At 43.2% G+C, this 21,171-nt stretch overlaps 2 protein-coding genes across 4 annotated transcripts in view; both read left to right on the top strand.

The window, feature by feature from the left end:
* Copa (coat protein complex I subunit alpha) overlaps nucleotides 1-1,313 on the top strand; it is a 40,030-nt gene extending 38,717 nt beyond the window's left edge. For both annotated transcript variants that reach the window (XM_034520110.2, XM_076914490.1), the window contains 2 exons: nucleotides 416-610; nucleotides 871-1,313. In XM_034520110.2, coding sequence (XP_034376001.1) covers nucleotides 416-610; nucleotides 871-930 — 255 coding nt within the window. In that variant the 3' untranslated portion in view covers nucleotides 931-1,313. The remainder of the gene's footprint in view (nucleotides 1-415; nucleotides 611-870) is intronic.
* A 5,276-nt stretch (nucleotides 1,314-6,589) lies between these two features.
* On the top strand, nucleotides 6,590-15,714 carry Pex19 (peroxisomal biogenesis factor 19). Of its 2 annotated transcripts, XM_034520850.2 has the most exons (8): nucleotides 6,590-6,735; nucleotides 8,424-8,533; nucleotides 8,973-9,138; nucleotides 9,683-9,768; nucleotides 10,202-10,363; nucleotides 12,551-12,727; nucleotides 13,394-13,438; nucleotides 13,584-15,714. In XM_034520850.2, the coding sequence occupies exons 1-8, from the start codon at nucleotides 6,666-6,668 to the stop codon at nucleotides 13,665-13,667; spliced, it is 900 nt and encodes a 299-aa protein (XP_034376741.1). In that variant the 5' UTR covers nucleotides 6,590-6,665; the 3' UTR covers nucleotides 13,668-15,714. The 2 variants fall into 2 exon arrangements, with proteins under 2 accessions (XP_034376741.1, XP_076770613.1); XM_076914498.1 differs by lacking the exon at nucleotides 8,424-8,533 and having other exon boundaries at nucleotides 6,601-6,735.
* The last annotated feature ends 5,457 nt before the right edge of the window (nucleotides 15,715-21,171 follow it).

The following is a 21,171-nucleotide window of genomic DNA, read 5'->3' on the forward strand; positions in this document are numbered from 1 at the left end:
TCCTCAGACGTGGACAGGATTGTGGCTTTAGAGCAGTAGAGCCATTTGGGAGAAAGAGAAAGATTTCACTGTGTATCCCAGACTGGCCTTCAGTTCCTGAACCTCCTGCTTCTGCCTTCTGAGTTCTGGGATGTAGCAGTACAACCAGCACAGTGGCAATTGTCATTTTTTCCGCATGCATCCTATACAGAGGCTGGACGTGCTCTCGTAGCATAGTTACTTTAGTTGTTGTGTTCTGGTTTTTGAGACTGGGTCTCAGTATATAACTCAGGCTGTCCTAGAACTTGAGATCCCCCTGCTCCTGTGTGCTGGGATTATAGAAATAGACCATCATGCCCAGCATATAGTTGCATCTTGTATCAGAGATTGTGTTGTTTTCTGTACTCTTAAATAAAACGTTCCTTCCTTCCTTTAGACAAGAAAAATCTTGTCTGCCTGTGAGAAAAACCCCACAGATGCCTGCCAGCTCAATTATGACATGCACAACCCCTTTGACATATGTGCTGCATCTTACCGGCCCATCTACCGTGGCAAACCAGTAGAGAAGTGTCCACTCAGTGGGGCTTGCTATTCCCCTGAGTTCAAGGGGCAAATCTGCAGGGTCACTACAGTAAGTACTGTCCTCAAGAATGTGTCTAGCAGGGTTGGGGTGGGGATCCAATGCAAAAAGGATGTGTGCAGGATATTGAGAGAAGGGGCAGGAGAAGGAAGCGTGTGCTGGTTCTCTCACCCTGCACTGTGACCCTGGGAAAGCCAAGGGAACCCACTGTTCCCTTGTCAGCACCAAGCGTCCATCTGACTGCTCGTCAGCAGCTGTAGGAATGAGCTCTCTTCGGGTCTCTAACTTGATGCTGTTCTCCACTTCCACAGGTGACGGAGATTGGCAAAGATGTGATTGGTCTGAGGATCAGTCCCCTTCAGTTTCGCTAAGGCCCTCCCTTCACGAACATGATTAATCACGTACTGTTCCTCAGAGTCTCTAGCTGCAAACCCTCAGTTTCCCCTTACAGCCACGGTTTAGCTTGTTGATGTTGGGTCTCCCTAGAATGTCATATTCGTTCTCTTCTATGGCAAATCAGAAGTTTCAAGCTCGACTTCCTGGCTCCTGCAGACCTCTCTTGAAGGTTACTGTGCTTGTGATCATAGATGACTGGACCTTTCAGCTTGGGCCTTCCAGGGAACAAATGAAACCTGTGCTGGGCATTTGTTCAGCAGATTCTTTAGTATTTATTCTTCCCTTACCTGTCTGCCACCTTTGTTTCAGTTCCACTAGAAAGCAGCAGGATGCAATAAACGACATTTTTCCTCAGCCACACGAATTGTTAAACTATCCCTTATTTTTCTTGGGCATTTAATGTCATAAATAGGTTCCTTCTTTATGTGGGCCCACACACTTCCAGGCTGAGAAGAAGTCATTTGGTTTTGCAAGATCTGTACCATTTCATTGATTTGTTTCTGTCCTTTATAACTTACCATCGTTCTTATGTTCTGTGCTCTCAGTAAATAACGTAAATTTCTGCGAGCCTTCTGGCTTGCCATTTACTTCTTGGACACTTACTTTATGATCCTGTACACATCCATGTAGCTATCTCACCAGAGCAGATTCTTTGCCTCAGGATCACTGTATATACATTATTTTATGCATTTATATGCAATTATATGCATTATATACATTTAAATTAATATTCATGACAAGGAGAAATGATACTTTTTTCTAATTATAGCCAGTATTTGCTGAGCACCTATCAGTGTCCATCACTGTTCTATATATTTTACATATTATATGCAATAAAAGAATGAGGATATAATAAATTACATTTTTATTATAAGTACATAGTTGTCTTAGCTTCTCCCATTGTGGTAACAAACCACCCTGACAACAGCACCTTAGGAGAGACAGGGTTCATTTGACTCACAATCAGGTGATAGTCCATCATTGCAGGGAAGTGAAGGTGGCTGAACCTGAAGCAGCTAGTCACATACCCACAGTCAAGAGCAGAGACCACTTCAAGCCTCCCTGCCAGTCCTCAGCCAGAGTTTTCTCTCTTTGCGAGACAGAATCTCACTTGGCTGGTGTGAAGCTTGATATGTAGACCTGGCTGGCCCAGGACTGACAAGACAGGAGAAAAAGGGAAAGTCTACCTCCTTTTAATAGCTGCATTCTGGAGGCAGAGGTGGGTAGCTTTCTCCTTTAAACCTCAGACCTAGCACATGCTGCTGCCTACAGTGGGTAGGTCTTCCCATATCAATTAACAAAATCATTCTTCATAAACACATTCTCTGAGGTCCTTCACTAGGAGATTCTAGATTATGTCAAATTGATAGAACTATCACAATTGTCAGAGCGTTTTGCTTCTAAGAGTAGTTAGATATGTAATGTATTTATTATTTCTTTGATTTAAAATACATAATTCAGGCCCAGCCTGGTAGCTCCATCAGTTGTAGCACTTACAAGGTGGAAGTATGATCAAGGGTTCGAGACCAGCCAGGTGTAGTGGCACATGCCTTAATCCAGCAGTTGGAAGACAAGGGACTGGAGAGGTGCAGCAGCAGCAGTTAAGAACATTGGCTGTTCTTCTAGAGTAGCCCGGTTCAATTAACAATCCATAACTTAGTTCCATGAGATCTAACTCACTTTTCTGGTAAACACAGGTACTACATGCACATGGTACACAGGTTTACATATAGTCACAACGCATTCGTACACAAAATTATCATTTTTTTTTTAAGCCTAGGATAACCCCAGCTAGTTTCAGGGCTAGCCTGAACTACCCTATCTCAAAAACAATAAAACAGGCTAGTGAGGTGGCTCAGCAGTTAAGAGCAAGTATTGCTCTTCCAGAGGGCCTGGGTTCAGCTCTCACCACCCAGGCAGAGTGGCTCACAACCACCTGTAACTCCCGCCTTAGGGTGTCTGCTGATTTCTGCTGACCTTCGAGCACCTGCACTTGTGTCCACACATGCACACATAGCTGCACATCAGTGAACAGCTGAAGATGTAGCTCCATTGGTAGGGTGTTGGCCTAGTATGTGCAGGGTTCTGGGTTTGATTCCCAGCACTAAATATGGTAGCATACCCCTTTCCCAAAAAGAGATAAATGGAGACATTTTATTTAGTTACTGGGAATTGAACCTGGGATTTTGCACGTATTCTACTATTGAGCTTTCTATAGCCACAGGGAAAAGATGTACAAAGTATATATTGGTTTCTTTGTGATGTTTCTTGATGCAGCCTCTCCTACAACCTTGACTGACCTTGATGTAGTCAAGGATGACCTTGAATTTTTAACCTTCCAGTCTCCAGCTCCTTAGTGCTGAGCTTACTTGAATTTTTCATTTTAATCTGTTTTAAAGCTGTTTTTTTTTTTTTTTTTTTTTTCCAACTAATATATCCATGAAGTTCAAACACCAGTCTTTAGAACTATGCTGTCAGGCCAGTGTAATGGCCTTGGAAGTAAGGGCATGTTGAGGTCAAGACTGACAACCTGAGTTTGATCCTAGAAATCCACATGGGAGGAGGGAACCTGCTCCCCCAAGGTGGTCACGTAACCTCCACACAAGCTGCATGGTGTCTGTGCACCATTCCGCCTGTACACACAGAATATGTTTTTTAATTTTCATTAATAAAAAACTGCCCAGTGGTGGTGGCAGATGCCTTTAATCCCAGCACTTGGGAGGCAGAGGTAGGCTGATCTCTGAATTGGAGGCCAGCCTGGTCTACAGAGTGAGTTCCTGAACAGTCAGGGCTATACAGAGAAACCCTGTCTCGAAAAACCAAAAAAAAAAAAAAAAAAAAAAAAAAAAAAAAAAAAAAAAACCCAGAGCATTGCCTGTTGAACCAATCCCAATCAGATACAACAAATGTGCAGATCATGCAAGCACCTGCTAGAATGCAGATTCTGATCCAGCAGGTCTGGCATAGGCCCTGGGTTTCCTCGGAGGAAAAAAAAAAACAAAAAACTATACTATGATGAATTTGCTTGTGTACCTTTTTCCTGAGCCACTCAGTTCCTATTACCTTTCCCCAAACAGGTAACTACTTAGCAGTTTCCTTATGGCCTTCAAAAAAGTAAATACTTATAAGCAGATATAACTATGTTGTTCCTCACCTTCCTTTATACATGACAGGAACATAATCTTTTTTCACTCAACACATTGTTTTATATATATATATATATATATATATATATATATATATATTATAATATATATATACTAAATATGCGTGTATATGTGTGTATATATATGTTTAGGTTTTTCTCATTGTATATTTTAAGTTATGAAAGTGTCTCATAGTCTGGGTTATTTGCTGCAATGAATAAACTTGAACATGCGTTGTGTGGTGGGAAGTGTGCCTGACTGAAGAGGAATGGCTGCTCCAGAGAGCACAGGATGCTAGTGTTCAGATTTAAGAGTTGCTTTCTTAAACATAAGCCTCAGACTAAGACTGCTTTCTCAAAATCTTGCATATTACAAGAATATTTTCTCAAGTTTTATATATTCTTCCTTCATGTTCAGGCAAGAATCTGGCACAGCAGTTCACACACATAATTTGAATTTAGAACAATTGGCTAAAGAGTAAGACCCTGTCTCAAAAAAATGGATATCTTGGCGGGGGCGGGGGGGGGGAGTTAAGGAGATGACTTAGCTGTTTAGAGCACACACTGCTCTTGCAGAGGACTCAAGTTCAGTTCCCAGCACCCACATCTGGTGGCTCACAAGCACCTATAACTCTTACCTCCAAAGGGATTTACCACCTCTTGCCCCTGAGAGCAAGTTAGTCACATACACACACCCCCAAATGCATGTGTGCATGCATACACAATTTTTATTTATTTATTTATTTACTTTGGTTTTTCGAGACAGGGTTTCTCTGTATAGCCTTGGCTGTCCTGGAACTCACTCTGTAGACCAGGCTGGCCTCGAACTCAGAAATCTGCCTGCCTCTGCCTCCCAAGTTCTGGGATTAAAGGCGTGAGCCACCACCGCCCGGCTTTTTAAAAAAAAAAAAAAAAAATTTCCCACGGGACAAGCGGGATTCGAACACACACACAGAGAGAGAGAGAGAGAGAGAGAGAGAGAGAGAGAGAGAGAGAGAGAGAGAGAGAGAGAGAGAGCCCGCAGAGGGCGCGGGCTCGCCCTCTGCAGGCAGCCGCCTTAGCGGCTGCGCCACCACTCGTTCACTGCATACACAATTTTAAATAATTAAAAATATTTTTAAATATCAGCAGGCAGATCTCTGTGAGTTCTAGGCCAACCAGTGCTACATAGTGAGACCTTGTTTCCAAAAAAAGGTCTTTTTATAAGTTTACAAATTAAATTATAATTGTACTCAAACAATTATAATGTGAGTTTCATAAACAAACTCTGCTTCTTGAAGTTTATCTAACTGGGGAAAAGAATGAATATAATTGTGAATATCAGTCAAGAATCTGAAATTAATCAAAAGTAGTGGTGAGCCATTAAGTCCTTAAGCAAGTATGGAAAAATTCTGTGAGCAGGATAAGGCATGGTGGTGCGTATCTGTAATCATACTATTTGGGAGTATAGCCAACAGGATGAGGGGTTCTAAGCCAGCCTGGGCTAAATGAGCCCCAATTGAAACAAGCAAGAAAGGTTTGGAAGATGCTATAAAATACTGTCTTTTCAGTATTCACTATATATTAAGAAGGCAAGAAGATCAGTCGGGGGCAAATAAACATTGAAGTAGGATTCTAGAAATACAGAAATATAGAATAAAAAAAGAGACAGGCGTGATGGTACACCCATTTAATACCACCACCCTCGAGGCAGAGGCAGGAGTATTTTTTTAGTTCAAGGCCAGGCTGGTCTACAGAATTCCAGGAGAGCCAAGGCTACACAGAGAACATTCTCGATAAAACAAAAACAAAGCCATCCCCCCCGCACCCCCCCACACACACAAAAGAAAACAGAATTCAAAGAATCATGTCTGTTTTTTAGTCTGCTTAATTAACATCTGTGTTTCCAATTCTATCTCCTGTCAACCCTTACAGGGAGGACCAACCCTGATTTATTTGTAGATTTCACTGTACTGGGCACGATTGTATACAACAGGGTAGAAGTCTCTCCTGGCATGTGTGCTCTGGGGATGAAACCAAGATTGTTTCAATTTGGCAATCCTGTCTCAATCTAAAAATTGCTCGTTTAATAGCTTCATGTTTTAGTTGAGCCTTGTGCTGTAATCTCTGTCCTTGGGAGATGGAGACAGTAGGATTAGAAAACCCTGCCTGAAAACAAAACCTCTCCAGAATAAAGAGACAACACACAATAAATCCTCCCACCCCTTCTGCCCCACCCCCGCAATCCAGCTGGGCTGGATGGGTCAAGTATTTGGGAAGTGGAGACAGGGAAGGGAGACCCCGATTTCTGGACCAGCTTGAGCAACTTATCTAGTTCAAGGCAAACTGCCATGGTTGTATAGCTCCAGTGATGGAGTGCTTGCTCAGTACGTGCTGGAACCTAGGTTTGAGTCCCAGCACTAGAAACAAAAACAAAAACAAACCCAGTTTCCTGTCCCTTTAAAAATGGCGGTCCTGCACAGTAGAACGATATTATTGGCTGCTCAAGTCATGGGGGCGGGGTTGAAGGCGGGGCATGTGGTGGCACCAGTGGTTCCACCTCCTACGGCAAGTCGGAGGTAGAAGATGGCGGCTGCCGAGGAAGGTTGCGGTGTTGGGGTCGAAGCGGACCGGGAACTGGAGGAGCTACTGGAAAGTAAGAGCCCACAATGGGAAAGTCCAGAAGTATCGAGAGAGAGGACCCACCGTGGGGGTTAAATAAACTTGAGATTTCTGGGCGGGGAGGGAGAATATCTCCGATGGTTGGCGAGGAAGGTGGTCTGAGTTCGACCCCGGCCCTCTTTATTAGCTGAATCTGGGTGTTCACCTTAGTCACTGATCTAGCCAAACCGCACACCTCCATGCGAAGGGGAAAACTAACTGTAATGAGATGTTTCACGACCCCCTTACAAACTTCTCTTGCTTTAAGATTGTCGGATTGTTGTTGAGGCAAAGCTCTCACTTGGTGTCCCAGGCTGATCTGGAACTCGCTGCAGTCTTCCTGCCTCAGCCTCTGGGAGTACTGAGACCACAGGCTGGACCCGCCAGGATCGGCTTCAGTAAATTATTGAAACCACCTCTCCTTTCAGTAGCAAGATTCACAGAACAAAATAACCTTTAAGCCCCTAAGGTCCATAGTCCGTGGTAGTATCTTTCTTAGCCCGAAACGCCTTTTTACCTCAGTCTTTGAGGACTTTTACCAGACCCTTAGGTCTTTCATGCAAGTAGTCGAAGAAGACTCCTTTTAAAATGAGTGTGGTTTTGAGAAACTGTCTTGTGTAGTCTAGGCTGACCTCACACTAAGTACTGCAGGATGGCCTTGAACTTTTTTTCCGGCCCCTTCCTCCCGATTCTAGCATGGCACCACAATGCCTGACATCCTTTTGTATCCTTTGGAGAAACAAAGTGAGCCAGTCCCAGGGGAAAGGTTTCTTCATCCTGAAAAGATGGTGGACCTTCATTTCTTTCTTGGCCTTGCACTCCATTCTGGTTTCCTGCCCGAGTGAGGCCAGTGCTCTTTCCCTAGTCCTGGCAAGCAGAGCGGTGGTGACAACACAGGCTTTTCAGGGCAGAGGTGAACCTTTTATCTGTTGCTCAGTCACAACGGTGTAGGCAGGTAGAAAGTGAACAGAGGTAGTGAGGAGTGCCCAGTGACTGGATTGGCCCAGGGTTACTGCATATGAGGCCAAGGAGGCTGTAGGTGCCTGCTGAGGGAGAACTAAGTTGGAGCATAATTTAAAAGTTAATGCCTTCTTGTAGAATTATACTAGTAGTCACACCTGTGGAAAGCTGGGTGGTATATTCTGCGATTGTGCTTTTTTTTTTTTTTTTTTTTTTTTTTTTTTTTTCAGGGCTGAGGACTGAACCCAGGGCCTTGCGCTTGCTAGGCAAGCGCTCTACCACTGAGCTAAATCCCTATTCTGTGCTTTCTTTCTTACAAGAAGATATTAGCTAAGGCCTCAGAGTGAATTCAAAGAAATGAGGCTCTCTCCCCTCTTCATGTTAGATGGAATGTGTGGGATTTTTAAAAAGGGAATTTTATAGTTTGCATGTAGAGATTTCTCTGCACAGCTTTTATTTAATTCTTTCCTCCTAGTTCTGAGATGAACATTGGTTCTGTGTAAAAGGGTTTTCTTCCCAGTTGGCCACAGTAAACTTGATAGTTCCCAAGGAAGGTGAGAAGCCTATTGGCCAGTGGTCCAGGCAGGAAAGACACCAGGAATTGAGAGAAATTCAGAAAGCCGGCACTTTATATCATTATTTTTCTAACAGTTTGCTTGGAATCACACAGCTGTCTAGCCTTATCTATCCCCAACATACCCACCGTGTCTCTTGTCTCCGAAGGTGCTCTTGATGATTTCGATAAAGCCAAACCCTCCCCAGCACCCCCTCCTACCATCTCGACCCCCGATGCTTCAGGGCCCCAGAAGAGATCGCCAGGAGATACTGCCAAAGTATAAATTCCACCCCCTTAAGGGAGGGGGAGGATGGGCATACAGCTCAGAGCAGGGGCGGGGCAGGCCCCTATGGGCCAGAGGGGTGGATGGGAGGGTGCCTTTGCCTCACACACTGCTGAGTGTTCTTCCAGGCCTCAGTTTCTATAAAACAAGGACCTGTGGTTTTCCAGAGGAATAAAGAGGAAGTGTCTTGAGTGAAGAGCAGATTTGTTTGCTACCTCACATTATTTCTTCATGGCCAGAGTCTTTGCTTGCTGTCCTCAGGAGAGGCAGAGGCAGATGGAATGATCAGTGGAGGTGCTTGTGTGTGTGTGGGGGGGGGGGGGGGGGGGGCAGGGGGAGTTTCATTTCCCAAAACTAACTATCTGAGCTCCTGTAAGAGGCTAGACCCAGGGTGATGCTGTAGGAGGTGAATTTTGTCTATCTCTCCCTGCAGGATGCTCTCTTTGCCTCCCAAGAGAAATTTTTCCAGGAACTGTTCGACAGTGAGCTGGCTTCTCAAGCTACTGCGGAGTTTGAAAAGGCAATGAAGGAGCTGGCTGAGGAAGAGCCTCATCTGGTGGAGCAGTTCCAGAAGCTCTCAGAGGCAGCTGGGAGAGTGGGTGAGGAAACCCCAAACTTAAAATACTGGACAGACCTCTTAATTGCTTGAGAATATCAGGATTATAAAATTGATAACAGTCATGATGTCACAGCCATGGAGTGGGGCAAGGCAAGAGAAAGCGGTATGAGAATCTTGCTTATTAAAAGAAAATAGTAAGTTATTTTGGAAAGTAATAAAAAAAAGATTATTTTAGCCAGGTGTAGTGGTGTATTCATTCAATCCCAGCACTTGAGAAACAGAGGCCAACATTATGTACATGGTGAGTTTTAGAACAGCTAGAACTACAGAGTGAGACCCTACCTCAAAAATAAATACGATTCTCTCAAGCCAACCCTTTTAAGGGAGTGTTACTGTGGAGAATAACAACACATTATCTATATAGATTTATAGCATGGCCATGAAGGTAACTACAGAACAGTTAAGATTTTGACGTGGTAGTAATTTTCTAGTAAATGCTTTATATCCAGGCTGGTAACTAGATCAGTGTAGACAAGCTGACAGTTAAAATCCTAGGTAATCCTGGTTCTTTTCATCTCTCTTAGGCAGTGATGCAAGCTCTCAGCAAGAATTTACTTCTTGCCTAAAGGAGACACTAAGTGGGCTAGCCAAAAATGCCACCGATCTTCAGGTAAAGGGAAAGGAATAAGGGTCCACTCTCAGATGTTTCCTGAGCATTCTCACAAAATAGATGCTGGGGGGTGGGGGGGACGGAGGATGCTGGAGCGATGGCTTGGTGGTTAGGAGCACAGGCTGCTCTTCCAGAGAACTGGATTTTGGTTTCTAGCACCCATATGACAGCTTACACCTATCTATAACTCCAGTTCCAGGGCTTCTGACATTTTCACACTGATGTACATGCAGTCAAAAAGAAAAAAAAAAATAACACAAATAAGATTAAGCTTAAAAAAGTTTACTTTTTAAAAAAGTTCTATGGTATCTCCCCAAGTCTGGTCCCCTTTGATTTTTGTTTCAGGCAAATCTAGATAGTTCTTTCCACCTGAAAGTGTGGTAAGCATTCCATGGAGGCGTATGCCTGTTCACCTCTCTTGTGTCTTGTCTAGAACTCGGGCATATCTGAAGAGGAACTGACAAAAGCCATGGAAGGACTAGGCATGGATGAAGGAGATGGGGAAGGGAACATTCTCCCCATCATGCAGAGTATCATGCAGAACCTCCTGTCTAAGGATGTACTGTACCCATCCCTGAAGGAGATCACAGAAAAGGTTTGTGAATTTCCATTTCTGTCTTTTCTCCTCACTTCATTATATCAACTCATGGGCCACTTTGCTCAGACTATGCATAGTAAAAGGGTAATCTGAGTGGACAAGTACAATTTTTAAAAATGCCTTGCCGGGCGGTGGTGGCGCACGCTTTTAATCCCAGCACTTGGGAGGCAGAGGCAGGCGGATTTCTGAGTTCAAGGCCAGCCTGGTCTACAGAGTGAGTTCCAGGACAGCCAGGGCTACACAGAGAAACCCTGTCTCGAAATAAAAAAATGCCTTGTTTGTTGCAGTTGCTAATGATAGTATTAAGCTACATTGGTGATCTGATCCTATGTCCACACTGGGAATATCTAAACTAAAAGGAGAAATTTTCAGCTCTAGTTTTCTATAAATTAGTTCAAGACTTTGAGTTTGACTGATTCATTCTTTCTTATATTCCTAACTTTACTAATTTCTCCGGTAAGGACTTAAAGGATTTTGTGGTGGTGTTATGAACTGTTTGAGAGTGGTTTAAGCACTGGTTTATGCTTGGAAGAGCTTTGTAGTTTCACCAGAGAAATGAAGTAGAGAAATAAAAGCTCTTCAGCATCACAGAACGTGTGACTGAGTAGCAAGACCAGGAGTCTGCAGACCATTGTACAGCCTCAGTCCAGCTCTCAAGCCAAGAGTATAGTAAGTATAGTGCGCGCAGGCACACACACACACACACACACACACACACACACACACACACACAGTTCAGGTGCCTAGGGAGGCCACACACGTCAAACCACCTTTGAGCTGGAGTTGCTGCTGGCAGTGAGCCACCTGATAAGGGTGTCGTGAATGGAACTTGAACTAACTCAGTTCTTCTGCAAGAGCAGAATGTACTCCTAACCACTCAAGCCGTCTCCAGCCCTGGTTTTTATATTTTTAAGTTTAAAAACAACAGGGCTGCCAGGCAGAGGTGGTGCACGCCTTTAATCCCAGCACTTGGGAAGCAGAGGCAGGAGGATTTCTGAGTTTGAGGCCAGCCTGGTCTACAGAGTGAGTTCCAGGATAGCCAGGGTTACACAGAGAAACCCTGTCTCAAAAAACCAAAAAAAAAAAAAATTTTTTTTTTAATTAAAAACAAACAAACAAACAAAAAAACCCAGGGCTAAGGAGAGATGTCTCGGCACTTCAGAACACTGGCTGCTCTTCCAGAGGACCTGGTTGAATTCCAAGTACCCACATAGCAGCAGCTCACAATGGCCCATGGCTCCAGTTCTCGAGGATTTGGTGCCCTCTTCCTTGTTCTGAGAGCACCTGACACACACATGGCACACAGGCATATAGACAGACAAACATTCATACAAATAAAATAAAGTTTTAAAATTATAAATAATGACAACAACAGAGGGGGCTTGTTAAAGAACACTTGCTGTTCTTGGAGAAGATCGCCTGGATTCGGTTCCCCAGTTCTAGGGGATCTGACACCTCTCTTTCCAAGTACACCAGCTGTGCCCATGGTACAAATACATACATGCAGGCAAAACACTGATGAACACAAAATAAAAGTAAATAAATCTTAAATATAACCACAGACCAGCAGTGTTTAACAGAAACCATATATGACCCTTGTTCTAGTTAGCTGCAGCTGCTAACTTTTCACAGCCCAGGGTCATCTGAGGGAACCTCAGCTGGGGGATTGCCCAGATTAGATTGGACTATGGCCATGTGTATGAGGAATTATCTTGATTGATGGTTGGTGTGGGAGGGCATAGCCCACCGTGGGTGGCACCAAGCCTATACTATATAAGAAAGGTAAAAGTCAGCAAAGTAAGCCAGCATGCATATTCCTTCCTCTATGGTGACTGAGTTCCTGCCCTCACTGATGGACTGCTACCTGAAAGTGTCAGATAAAATATAAACCCTTTCCTCTCCCGTTTTTGGTTTTTTTTTTTTTTTTTTTGGATGTTTTATCATAGCAGCAGGAATGAAACTAGAACAACCTCAGAGTCTAAAATGTTTACTTTCTTGCTTTTCACAGCCATGTTTACTAATCTGCAGTCACCATATAGACCAGTGTATCCAGATGATGTGTTGGAGTCAACAGTACTTTGTGCTTTTCATGATGAACTTGCTTATTTAACCTTTATTTCTTCTTGGTCCCCTTCCCTCTTGGTTTACTTTACTTTTTCTCACCCATCTTCTCGCTTTCTTTAGTATCCAGAGTGGTTACAGAGTCACCAGGAATCGATTCCTCCAGAACAGTTTGAAAAGTATCAGCAGCAGCACCGTGTCATGGGCAAAATCTGTGAGCAGTTTGAGGCAGAGACACCCACAGACAGCGAGGCTACTCGGAGGGCTCGCTTTGAGGCGGTGCTAGATCTTATGCAGCAGGTAAGGCCTCCTTACCCTGCCTTCCCACTGGTGTGCTCCTCGGGATCTGTCTGCAGAGGGTGGAGGACGGAATAAAAGAAGACGTGTACCTGGTCTTTGCTACTTTGTGGGTTCTTTTTTCCACTCTTCACACCCCCCTAAACTCTGGATTCACCCACTAACAGTAGATAGAGAAACAAGGATATAGGGGAAAGAAATCCCTGAATCTAATTTCTTTTCTATTGTGTCTTCTTTGATCATGGCTGCTAACAGCAACCAACCTCCCTAAATGACTAACAACCCCGACCCCTCTTGGGGCCCTTGAATTTATGCACCCTCAGAAAAGTTCCTGGAATTCCAAACTTCAGACAATCACAAAACTATCTGCAGCTGGCAAAACCATGCTTCTGCTAGAGCATGAGGCAGATCCTGGTCAGCTGCTACTGTCAGTCTGAAGTGGCCCCACATCCCCACACCTGGGATTACAGTGAAAAACACATTCTTAAAATATTTTTTTTTTTTAAACAAAAATTTCAGAATTCTCACTACATTTGTAGTGACAAAATGTCACTACAAATACTGCATACCATGGTCAAAACAAATCAGTTCACACTAATCCAGTTCCTTTTGTTGCTTTTGTGTTTTCTATGATTTTTAATTTTTTTTTAATTTTTTTTAATTTTCTAGTTACAGGACTTGGGCCATCCTCCAAAAGAACTGGCTGGGGAGATGGTGAGTATGTCTTCTGTATTCTAACCCAGTTCTCAGTTTGCAATCCATATAGGGTGATTGATCATTGTGGCTGCTAAGGATGGACCTTCAGAAGCTCTGACCTGAAATATGAGTGATTTTCTCAGTCCCTTTGTCTCTTCTCCAGCCTCCTGGCCTCAACTTTGACCTGGATGCCCTCAATCTGTCAGGCCCACCAGGTGCTAATGGCGAGCAGTGTCTGATCATGTGAAACACAACAGTTTCCTCCCTGAGCCCCAGCCATGGGAAACACCTGGAGTCAACAGAGTCACTGGGAACTGAGGCAGGAGTGTCATCTGTGGGAGCTGGCTGCTCCACACTCTTTACACCCCATTCAAGACTGTGCCATACCAGCTGAGGATCTGTTCTGTAGGCTTTTCTATAAGTTCTACTCCATCATGGTCTCTGCTGTTAGAGACAGGCCAGTTACCTGCCAGGTGAAAGAAGGCATACTTTGTGGGCATGTCACTTCTTCCCACTCCCAAAATAATGTTACATATGGTGGTACTCATGTTCCCCTTGATTCCAGATGTCTGTGCCTTGTTTCTACTCCCTTCTTGTGTCTGGGGAGAAGGAGCTAAGTCCTAAGACTCTGTGTTTGTATTAGGCAGGGCCTCTGGGAATGAGGGGTAGCCTGGGCTGGGGCTGGAGGCTTGTCACCACATCTCCTTGCCTTCCTTTGGAATTCTCTGAAGAAAAAGGAATTTCACACTTAGCCAGGTTGAAAGCAAAGCCTTGGGCTCTTCCTGTCCCTAGGTGCTGCACCTATTTCCCCTTTCCTCCTGAGAACTCAAGTTGCTACCCTGGTTCTTTCTACAACTCCGTAATTTAGGGGAACCCGGCTCTTGACCTTCCTTTGCCCCCTGACCTCCTTACCTCCTCTCTTTTCAGAGTCTTATTTATTCCGCCCCTTAACCAGTGCTGTGGTGGATGAAGGCCAAGCCTGTTTTCTTTCATCTAGTTCCTGGACCAGTCTCACTAGACCCTTCCCTTCCTCCCTGGCCAGCACATACTTGTAGTGTCAGATCTGGTACATAAGTGGCCATTCTACCTAGATAGGTTTCGGCTTATTTAAGACATCAGATTCCCTAGAATCCTTGCTTCAGGAAGGTGCTTGGGAAAGGGGTGTAGCCAGAATCTTTTTTCCTGCAAGCCCTATGGGGCAGTATTTAATAAATATTCTGAGCAAGCGTGTGGGTTATTTTTCATCCAAGTCTATTTCTAATCTTCCTTAGTTTCTATAAGATGCAGAGTGAGAAGAGTTAGGAGATAGCTCTCTATAATGCTATGTTAGGCTCTCCCATGACCCAGCTGCAGAGTGAGAAGTGTTAGGAGATAGCTCTCTATAATGCTATGTTAGGCTCTCCCATGACCCAGCCCTCCAGCTCAGTTGCATTTCCTTTCAGCAAAAGAATACTGTCTTCATCTTCTTGGTACTTCAGTCTTAACTTTTCACATTATAGTTGATGTTAATGGTATATTGTTAACATGTTTTCTAAATTATCTAACTTTGAATTGACCTGCCTTTTCACAGTGGGTCTAAGGACCATGGTTGCCATATATTTTATAGATATTCTTTTTAGGCCACTTAGCTATCCTGGTTCACTTGGAAAATAACGTTTTAAATATATATTTTTTATTTATTCTTTGGAATTGTACACATGTATACAATGTATTCTGATCATATCCACCCCCCTGGAAAATAACTTTGGCAAGAACAAATTCACATTTATCATTTGAGTCACTTCAAGCTCGTAACACGTTTCCCCTGGGTTAAAACCACGTTTAAAGATGCCACATTTTCTATGGAAGGAAATGCACTTGAGGCCTCAGGCTGGGAACTGCCCAGCCATCAACAGCTCATCAAACAGAAGACTCAGAATGTGCGACTCCTTTATACTCTGAGAAAGGGAAAAAGTACCAGCTGATCTGTGATGATGAATGGGCCTGAAGTGCCAGTATTTTATTGATGCTCCTGACAAAAGCTTGACAAGAACAGGTGAAGAGACAGGAACAGGAATGACCTGCCCTTGGAATTGTGCTCAGTGCCATGCTGACTGTCCTTTATTCTCACTTCTGCTGGTGATGCTGTGGTCCACCATGGCTTTATTATCAAGACTTTTTCTTTTTTTCATTTTCATTTTGCTTGAACATGAGCAAGTCGACTTGGATTGGGCTCTTTTTTCCTAAATACCATTTGAATTACTCTGGTACGTGCAGCTGAATAAAACCTGGTGCCCTAGGGCAGTCCTCCTCAAGTTATGTGTGGTAAAGGACTGGAGGTTTTCTCTTTAAACATCTAGTCCCTCTGCATCACTTGTAGATCTGTTGCCCGTGACAGGCACATCATTGAGACTATATACAATATGTATGCAAATTTGAAAACACCTAAACTTACCTCCTCTAGACCCCATTACAGGCTGAGCCCACTGTTCACATGATTGAATTTCATAGCAATATCAAAGCAGTTTTTAGACAGTATATTTCTGATTCCTAATGTCACAAGTTGATTAGCCCATAGGGCCTGGGCTAATGAATACTTAGGCACTTGAGGTCCAGTGCCCATATATGGTTATCCAGCGCTTTGCTAGCTTGCTTTTCTTTCTTAATAACTAAAAACAAATCCATAGCTTAACTTTAGTGAAGTATTTAAGCTGTCCTCAAAGATTACAAGAGCTGCCCTTCTAAAAATCTGTGTGTTCTGGATAGATGGTTTCAGGAAACAATCAAATTCATACAAGACATATGATGTTTTCAGTGACCCCAGGTCATCCTCTCTAGGTCCCATAGGCAAGAACCAGGCCATTGGCATGGCTTTGGGGACTTTGGGGAAAATGGCCCACATTTAAAAAAAAAAAAATCTGACATAAAAATGTTCTAAGACTTATTATTAATGTGTATATATATATGTATCTGTATGTGTGTGCTGGGCATCTGACTCCCTGGACTGGAGTTAAAGGCGGCTGTGAACCACCAGATGTGGGAACTGAACTCTGGTTCTCTGAGAGAGCAGATAGCTCCTAACCACTAGCCTTCTTCCAGCCTGGTATCACATTAGTAGACATGGGAGATAATACAGAGATGCACAAGAAGGATTCAGGAAGTGGACATGCAGTGTTTGCTGTACAACTGGAAAACTCACTGACCATATTCCTTTGGGAAGTCAAGGCAGTACTTAACTGTCAGAAGCAGACTGGTAGCTTTACCACAGGGTAGCAGCTTGAGCGGAGATTGCTAATAGCACACAGGTACTCCTTGGAGCAGGACAAGTTAGGCAGCCAAGATTTACAAATAGAGCCTTCAAAATTTAAGTCAAAGAAAAGTAGGTTTTGCTCAGCATCTGAGTCACAAGCAGTTCTAAGACTCACAAACTATCAACTCAAAGCCATTCACACTTGGGGTGGGGGTGGGGGACATCTAAAGGAGTTGAAATACGTTGGGATTTTCTACAGCAACAAAACCCATAGAATGAATATATTACAATGGGGATTTATCAAGTGGCTTTACATGGCATGGGATAAGTAGACCAGCAGTGGCTGTTAACCTGATGATGAGTCTAAGAGCTAGGGAACTTTTCCAGGTGAGAGGTACAGATGCCTTGGCACCAATCTGGTGTTGAAGACCTATTTAGAAGGTTTCTGGAGAGCTTTCATCTTCCGTGCATGTTGGAACACTGAAGGAGCTGGGTTCTGATGGCAGAAACAATGAGTTAATAGACATATCTACAGTTACCAAGACAGGCAGGTGATGCTGCCTGTGTGGAAGGTGCTTCTGAGTCTGGGAAAGGCCTCTCAGTCAGCCCTTTGGAGAAAGCCCTAGAGGTCTTCCCACAAGTGCGACTCTGTTGATTCCAGGCCCAATAAGTTAATGCACTTGCTACTCTTGCAGAAAACCTTGAATGTGGGCCCTAGCACACAAGAGGTACAGTGGGAAACTCCAGTCCCAGGGCATCTGATACCCTGTCTGACCTCTAGATATCACATACATAAGGTACACTTAAATTCAGATAATACATTCATAACACACACTAATCATCCCACACAGATTGAAGGTCTGTGTTGACATTGATGTCCATAGATCCAAAGAACTACAGCAGTGTTTCCTTTTCAAACATTCCCCATTGTGGGAAATACAGGATGCATAATCAGTGAAATGCTGGACCAAATCTGCTTTACAGTGGATCTACAGATTCCATCTATAATTTTCCCAATATCCAAATGTGTCTCTTCGTATGACCTACCGAGGAAGATGCCCAGCATTTAGTAGACCAAGTAGAAACTCCTAGAACTACACCCCCACCTCTGTCAAGATAAAAATAATGCTATTTTGTGGGGGAAATGGCAAGGCTTAGTTCACCCTTAAGGGGTACATCATATCCTCATTTAGTTTAATCTTTCTGGATTTTGTAAAAATTGGTGGAATACCAGTCATGCTTGCAAGCTAAAGCACGTAGTAGTTCCCAAAGCACTGCTTTGTTGAAAAGATGCTTTGTTTGTCAGATGCTTTGTTGAAAAGAAAGCACAGCACCTGGTTCAGGTTATGTGATGGGTGCATAGGGGGTCAGCAAATTCTAGCCTATAACTCATGTGGTCAGTTGTATGATTTTAAAAAAAAAAGTGTGCGTATGTGTGAGAGAATGTGTGTAAGTGGGAGTGATGGGGAGAGGCCATGAACATGGAATCAAGAGGACAGCTTTGTGGAGTCAGTTCTCTGCTTCCACTTTATTAGTCAGTGTCTACCCACTCATGGGTCCTCATGGGCCCAATTGCCTGGAATCTGTAAGGTTTACTGACATCCTTAGTCATTTACACACTGGCTTTTTGAATTCTTTTTGGCTACCTTGGCCAGGTAAAGTAGTGATCGATAGTATGGCTGGCAAAATCTAAAGTGTTTAGGATTTAGTAACTGAAGTTTACAAACCTCTTCAGTGTGTATGCTCTCTCAGAGAGAGTTGGCAGTCTGTGTTCACAGTCTTAACCTCAAACATTCTCACTCTAGGCCATACTATAATCCAAAGGGATGTGGACATTTTAAAGAATATCATAACTGTTGATTTTAGTAAGATTTTGCTAATTAGGTCTTAAGGATATGTTAGTCAAATGGTGGCCTAGCAGTACAGCCACCTTTCCATTCTTTGGTGAGACTGGATGTGGAGATACATCCTGCAAAACTTTTCAGGACCTGCCACATTGGTAAAACTTTTAGGAGATGATGATCTGAAGTATACTGAAACATGATGCTTCCTTCCCTTAAAGTGAAAGGCCAGTTATGGTAAGCCTTCACACTGTTGGAGACAATATAGTCTGCATGTAAAGAATTCAACATTTTTGTAGTAAGTTCTCTGGGGTGGACATGAGACATATGGCCTGAAAAATATGGTACTAGAGGTGTCCTTACAGAATCTGAACATCCATGATTTTGGAATGAGGAAGTGTCTTTAGGAAAGAAAGGTACCATTTGAATAGCATCTCGACATGCCATTGAGTTTCAGTGGTAATTCAGTACCTAACTAAGATATTAGGTGACTGGGTATAGCAGCTCTTGACATACAGGGCAGACCTGTATCTGGCCTTTGCTACTTTGTGGGTTTTCTTCTCCCCGCTGGTTTCACCCCATGCAACACTATATAGAAGAGAGATAGTAGAGAAAGGATTAGACTGGAGAGATAGAGGTCCCAGAATCTCATTTCTTTCCTTTTGTTTCTTCTTTGAGCACGACTACTAACACACTGCAAACAACCCCATGTATGACCATCATCCTACCATGCCTCTGGGGCCCTAGCATTTATACACCCCCTCTGAAGAGTTGCCAGAATTCCAAATGTCACACAGCCAGAGAAACTATCTGCAGCTGGCAACACCATGTCTCTGCTAGAGCACGAGGCAGATCATACTCAGCTGCTGCAGTCAGTCCAAAGCAGCCCACATCCCCACACATTAAAATTAAAACACATTCTTAGAATATTTTTGTATTTTTAAGGAAACCAAATCGTCACTACACAGACCCAAGCCCAGGGACAGTTGGCCAGTACAAAATTAACTCAGTCATATTTTTGTGGACTTTGTTTTGATTTGTTTTGGTTTTTTTTTTTTTTTTTTTTTTTTTTTGTTTTTTTTGACAGGGTTTTCTTTTGTTTTTGATTTATGATCTTTAGACTTTTTGTGGGGTTTGTGGGGATTTTGTTTGTTTGTTTGTTTGTTTGTTGCTCTTTGGTTTAGTAGGGGAAGAATATAAAGTTCGGTGGGAAAGATCTGGGAGGAGTTGAGAGAAGGGAAAACATGATTAAGATATATTTAAAAATGTTAATAAAAAAACACCTTAGGGGTTAGTGAAATACCATGGCTTTCCAGAAACAGATCCCGAGGATCTGATGTAATCAGTGGAGTCTTCACTTAATGTATTCATAATATGATGGTAAGTATTAAGAGGTGACAAAAGGTTGGAGAAAGTGGGGCTTCGCTGGGGGAAGTAGTAGGTCACTACCTATCCTTCCAGCTATTTATCTACTTGGCTTCTCCCTGTGTTATCCTGTTCCGTTGCTTCTTGTTCACCAAGAAGCTAAGGCCAGCCTCCACCCTACCTCCTGCTGTATTGCTCTGCCAGAGCACATGGAGCCAAGAACCAATGGACCAAATCCTCTGAAATCATAAGCCAAAATAAATCTTTCCTTCCAAAAAAAAAAAAAAACCAACTTAGGTAACTAACTGTAACCAAATCCCCATTTAACCAGCTGTTTATTGTCATGCCATTCATAGGGTTGGGTAAATGAGTGTGGTCCATTTTATTAGATTGATGCAAAAGAAATTGTGGTTTGGGGCTGTGAATTTTAAATCACTATAGGAACCATTACAACCAACATGTCTTCACCAATAAGAAATAAGATTATTTCTGTAGCATAAAACTCTGTGCTTTGGTATTTGACAAACAGAACTGAGTGTTTCCCCTCACAACCCCTGCAGCTTTTCTCCCACATGTACCTCAGTAGAAGGAATGCCTGTGTATTTAATTAAGACAACCCAACACATCCTTGCTTTTTCCTTGTATTGCACACCGTGTTCAGTCTGTTAGGGAGCTCACCTCTATGCCAGCACTGAGAGCACCCCAGTGCAGCCACCTCTGTCACTTGCCCTGCAGTACAAGTTCTACAAGTATTTTCCAATCCCTTCCTAACTAACGAGTCTGTCAGCTTCTGTTTTTCCTCCCTGAGGGCAATTAAAGAAGTCAGCTATAGTGAACTTCTTCAGTTATAAATCAAATCATGCCATTTGTATTCAGGATCTTTTATGACTCCCTAACACACACCTAGAAGAGAATCAGTTCTCTTCTTGGTCCATAAATTTGTAATCGATCTGAACCTTCTTTTCTTACACCATCTGGCTTCCTCTGTAAGCACAGTGGACCCTCAGGGTCTTTGCTGATCCTTCTGGGTGGAACAAACCTTTTTCCAGGTGAGTATGGCTCTCTTTCTCACTTGAAGTCCTTATTCAAAGGATACCTCAGCAAAGGGGTCTCTCCAGACTCCTGTGGGAAAAAGAGCACATCCACCCTGTAACCTGTAACCCTGGTAACCTACTTCACAATAGTTTTCATAACTCTAAATTCTTTTTTAAAAAGAATTGTATATATGAGTATACACATGTACTTATGTACATGTTAGCTGTCTTCAGACACAGCAGAAGAGGGCATAAGATCCCATTACAGATGGTTGTGAGCCA

Source organism: Arvicanthis niloticus, chromosome 16 (genome assembly GCF_011762505.2).
Source record: "Arvicanthis niloticus isolate mArvNil1 chromosome 16, mArvNil1.pat.X, whole genome shotgun sequence".
NCBI lineage: Eukaryota > Metazoa > Chordata > Mammalia > Rodentia > Muridae > Arvicanthis > Arvicanthis niloticus.

Bases quoted from the DNA above. Each gene is read 5' to 3' on its own strand.
- Pex19 (XM_034520850.2), top strand. From the start codon at position 6,666: ATGGCGGCTGCCGAGGAAGGTTGCGGTGTTGGGGTCGAAGCGGACCGG. The intron at 6,736-8,423 runs GTAAGAGCCCAC...TTGTCTCCGAAG, and splicing joins ACTGGAGGAGCTACTGGAAA to GTGCTCTTGATGATTTCGAT. The intron at 12,728-13,393 runs GTAAGGCCTCCT...TTAATTTTCTAG, and splicing joins TGCTAGATCTTATGCAGCAG to TTACAGGACTTGGGCCATCC.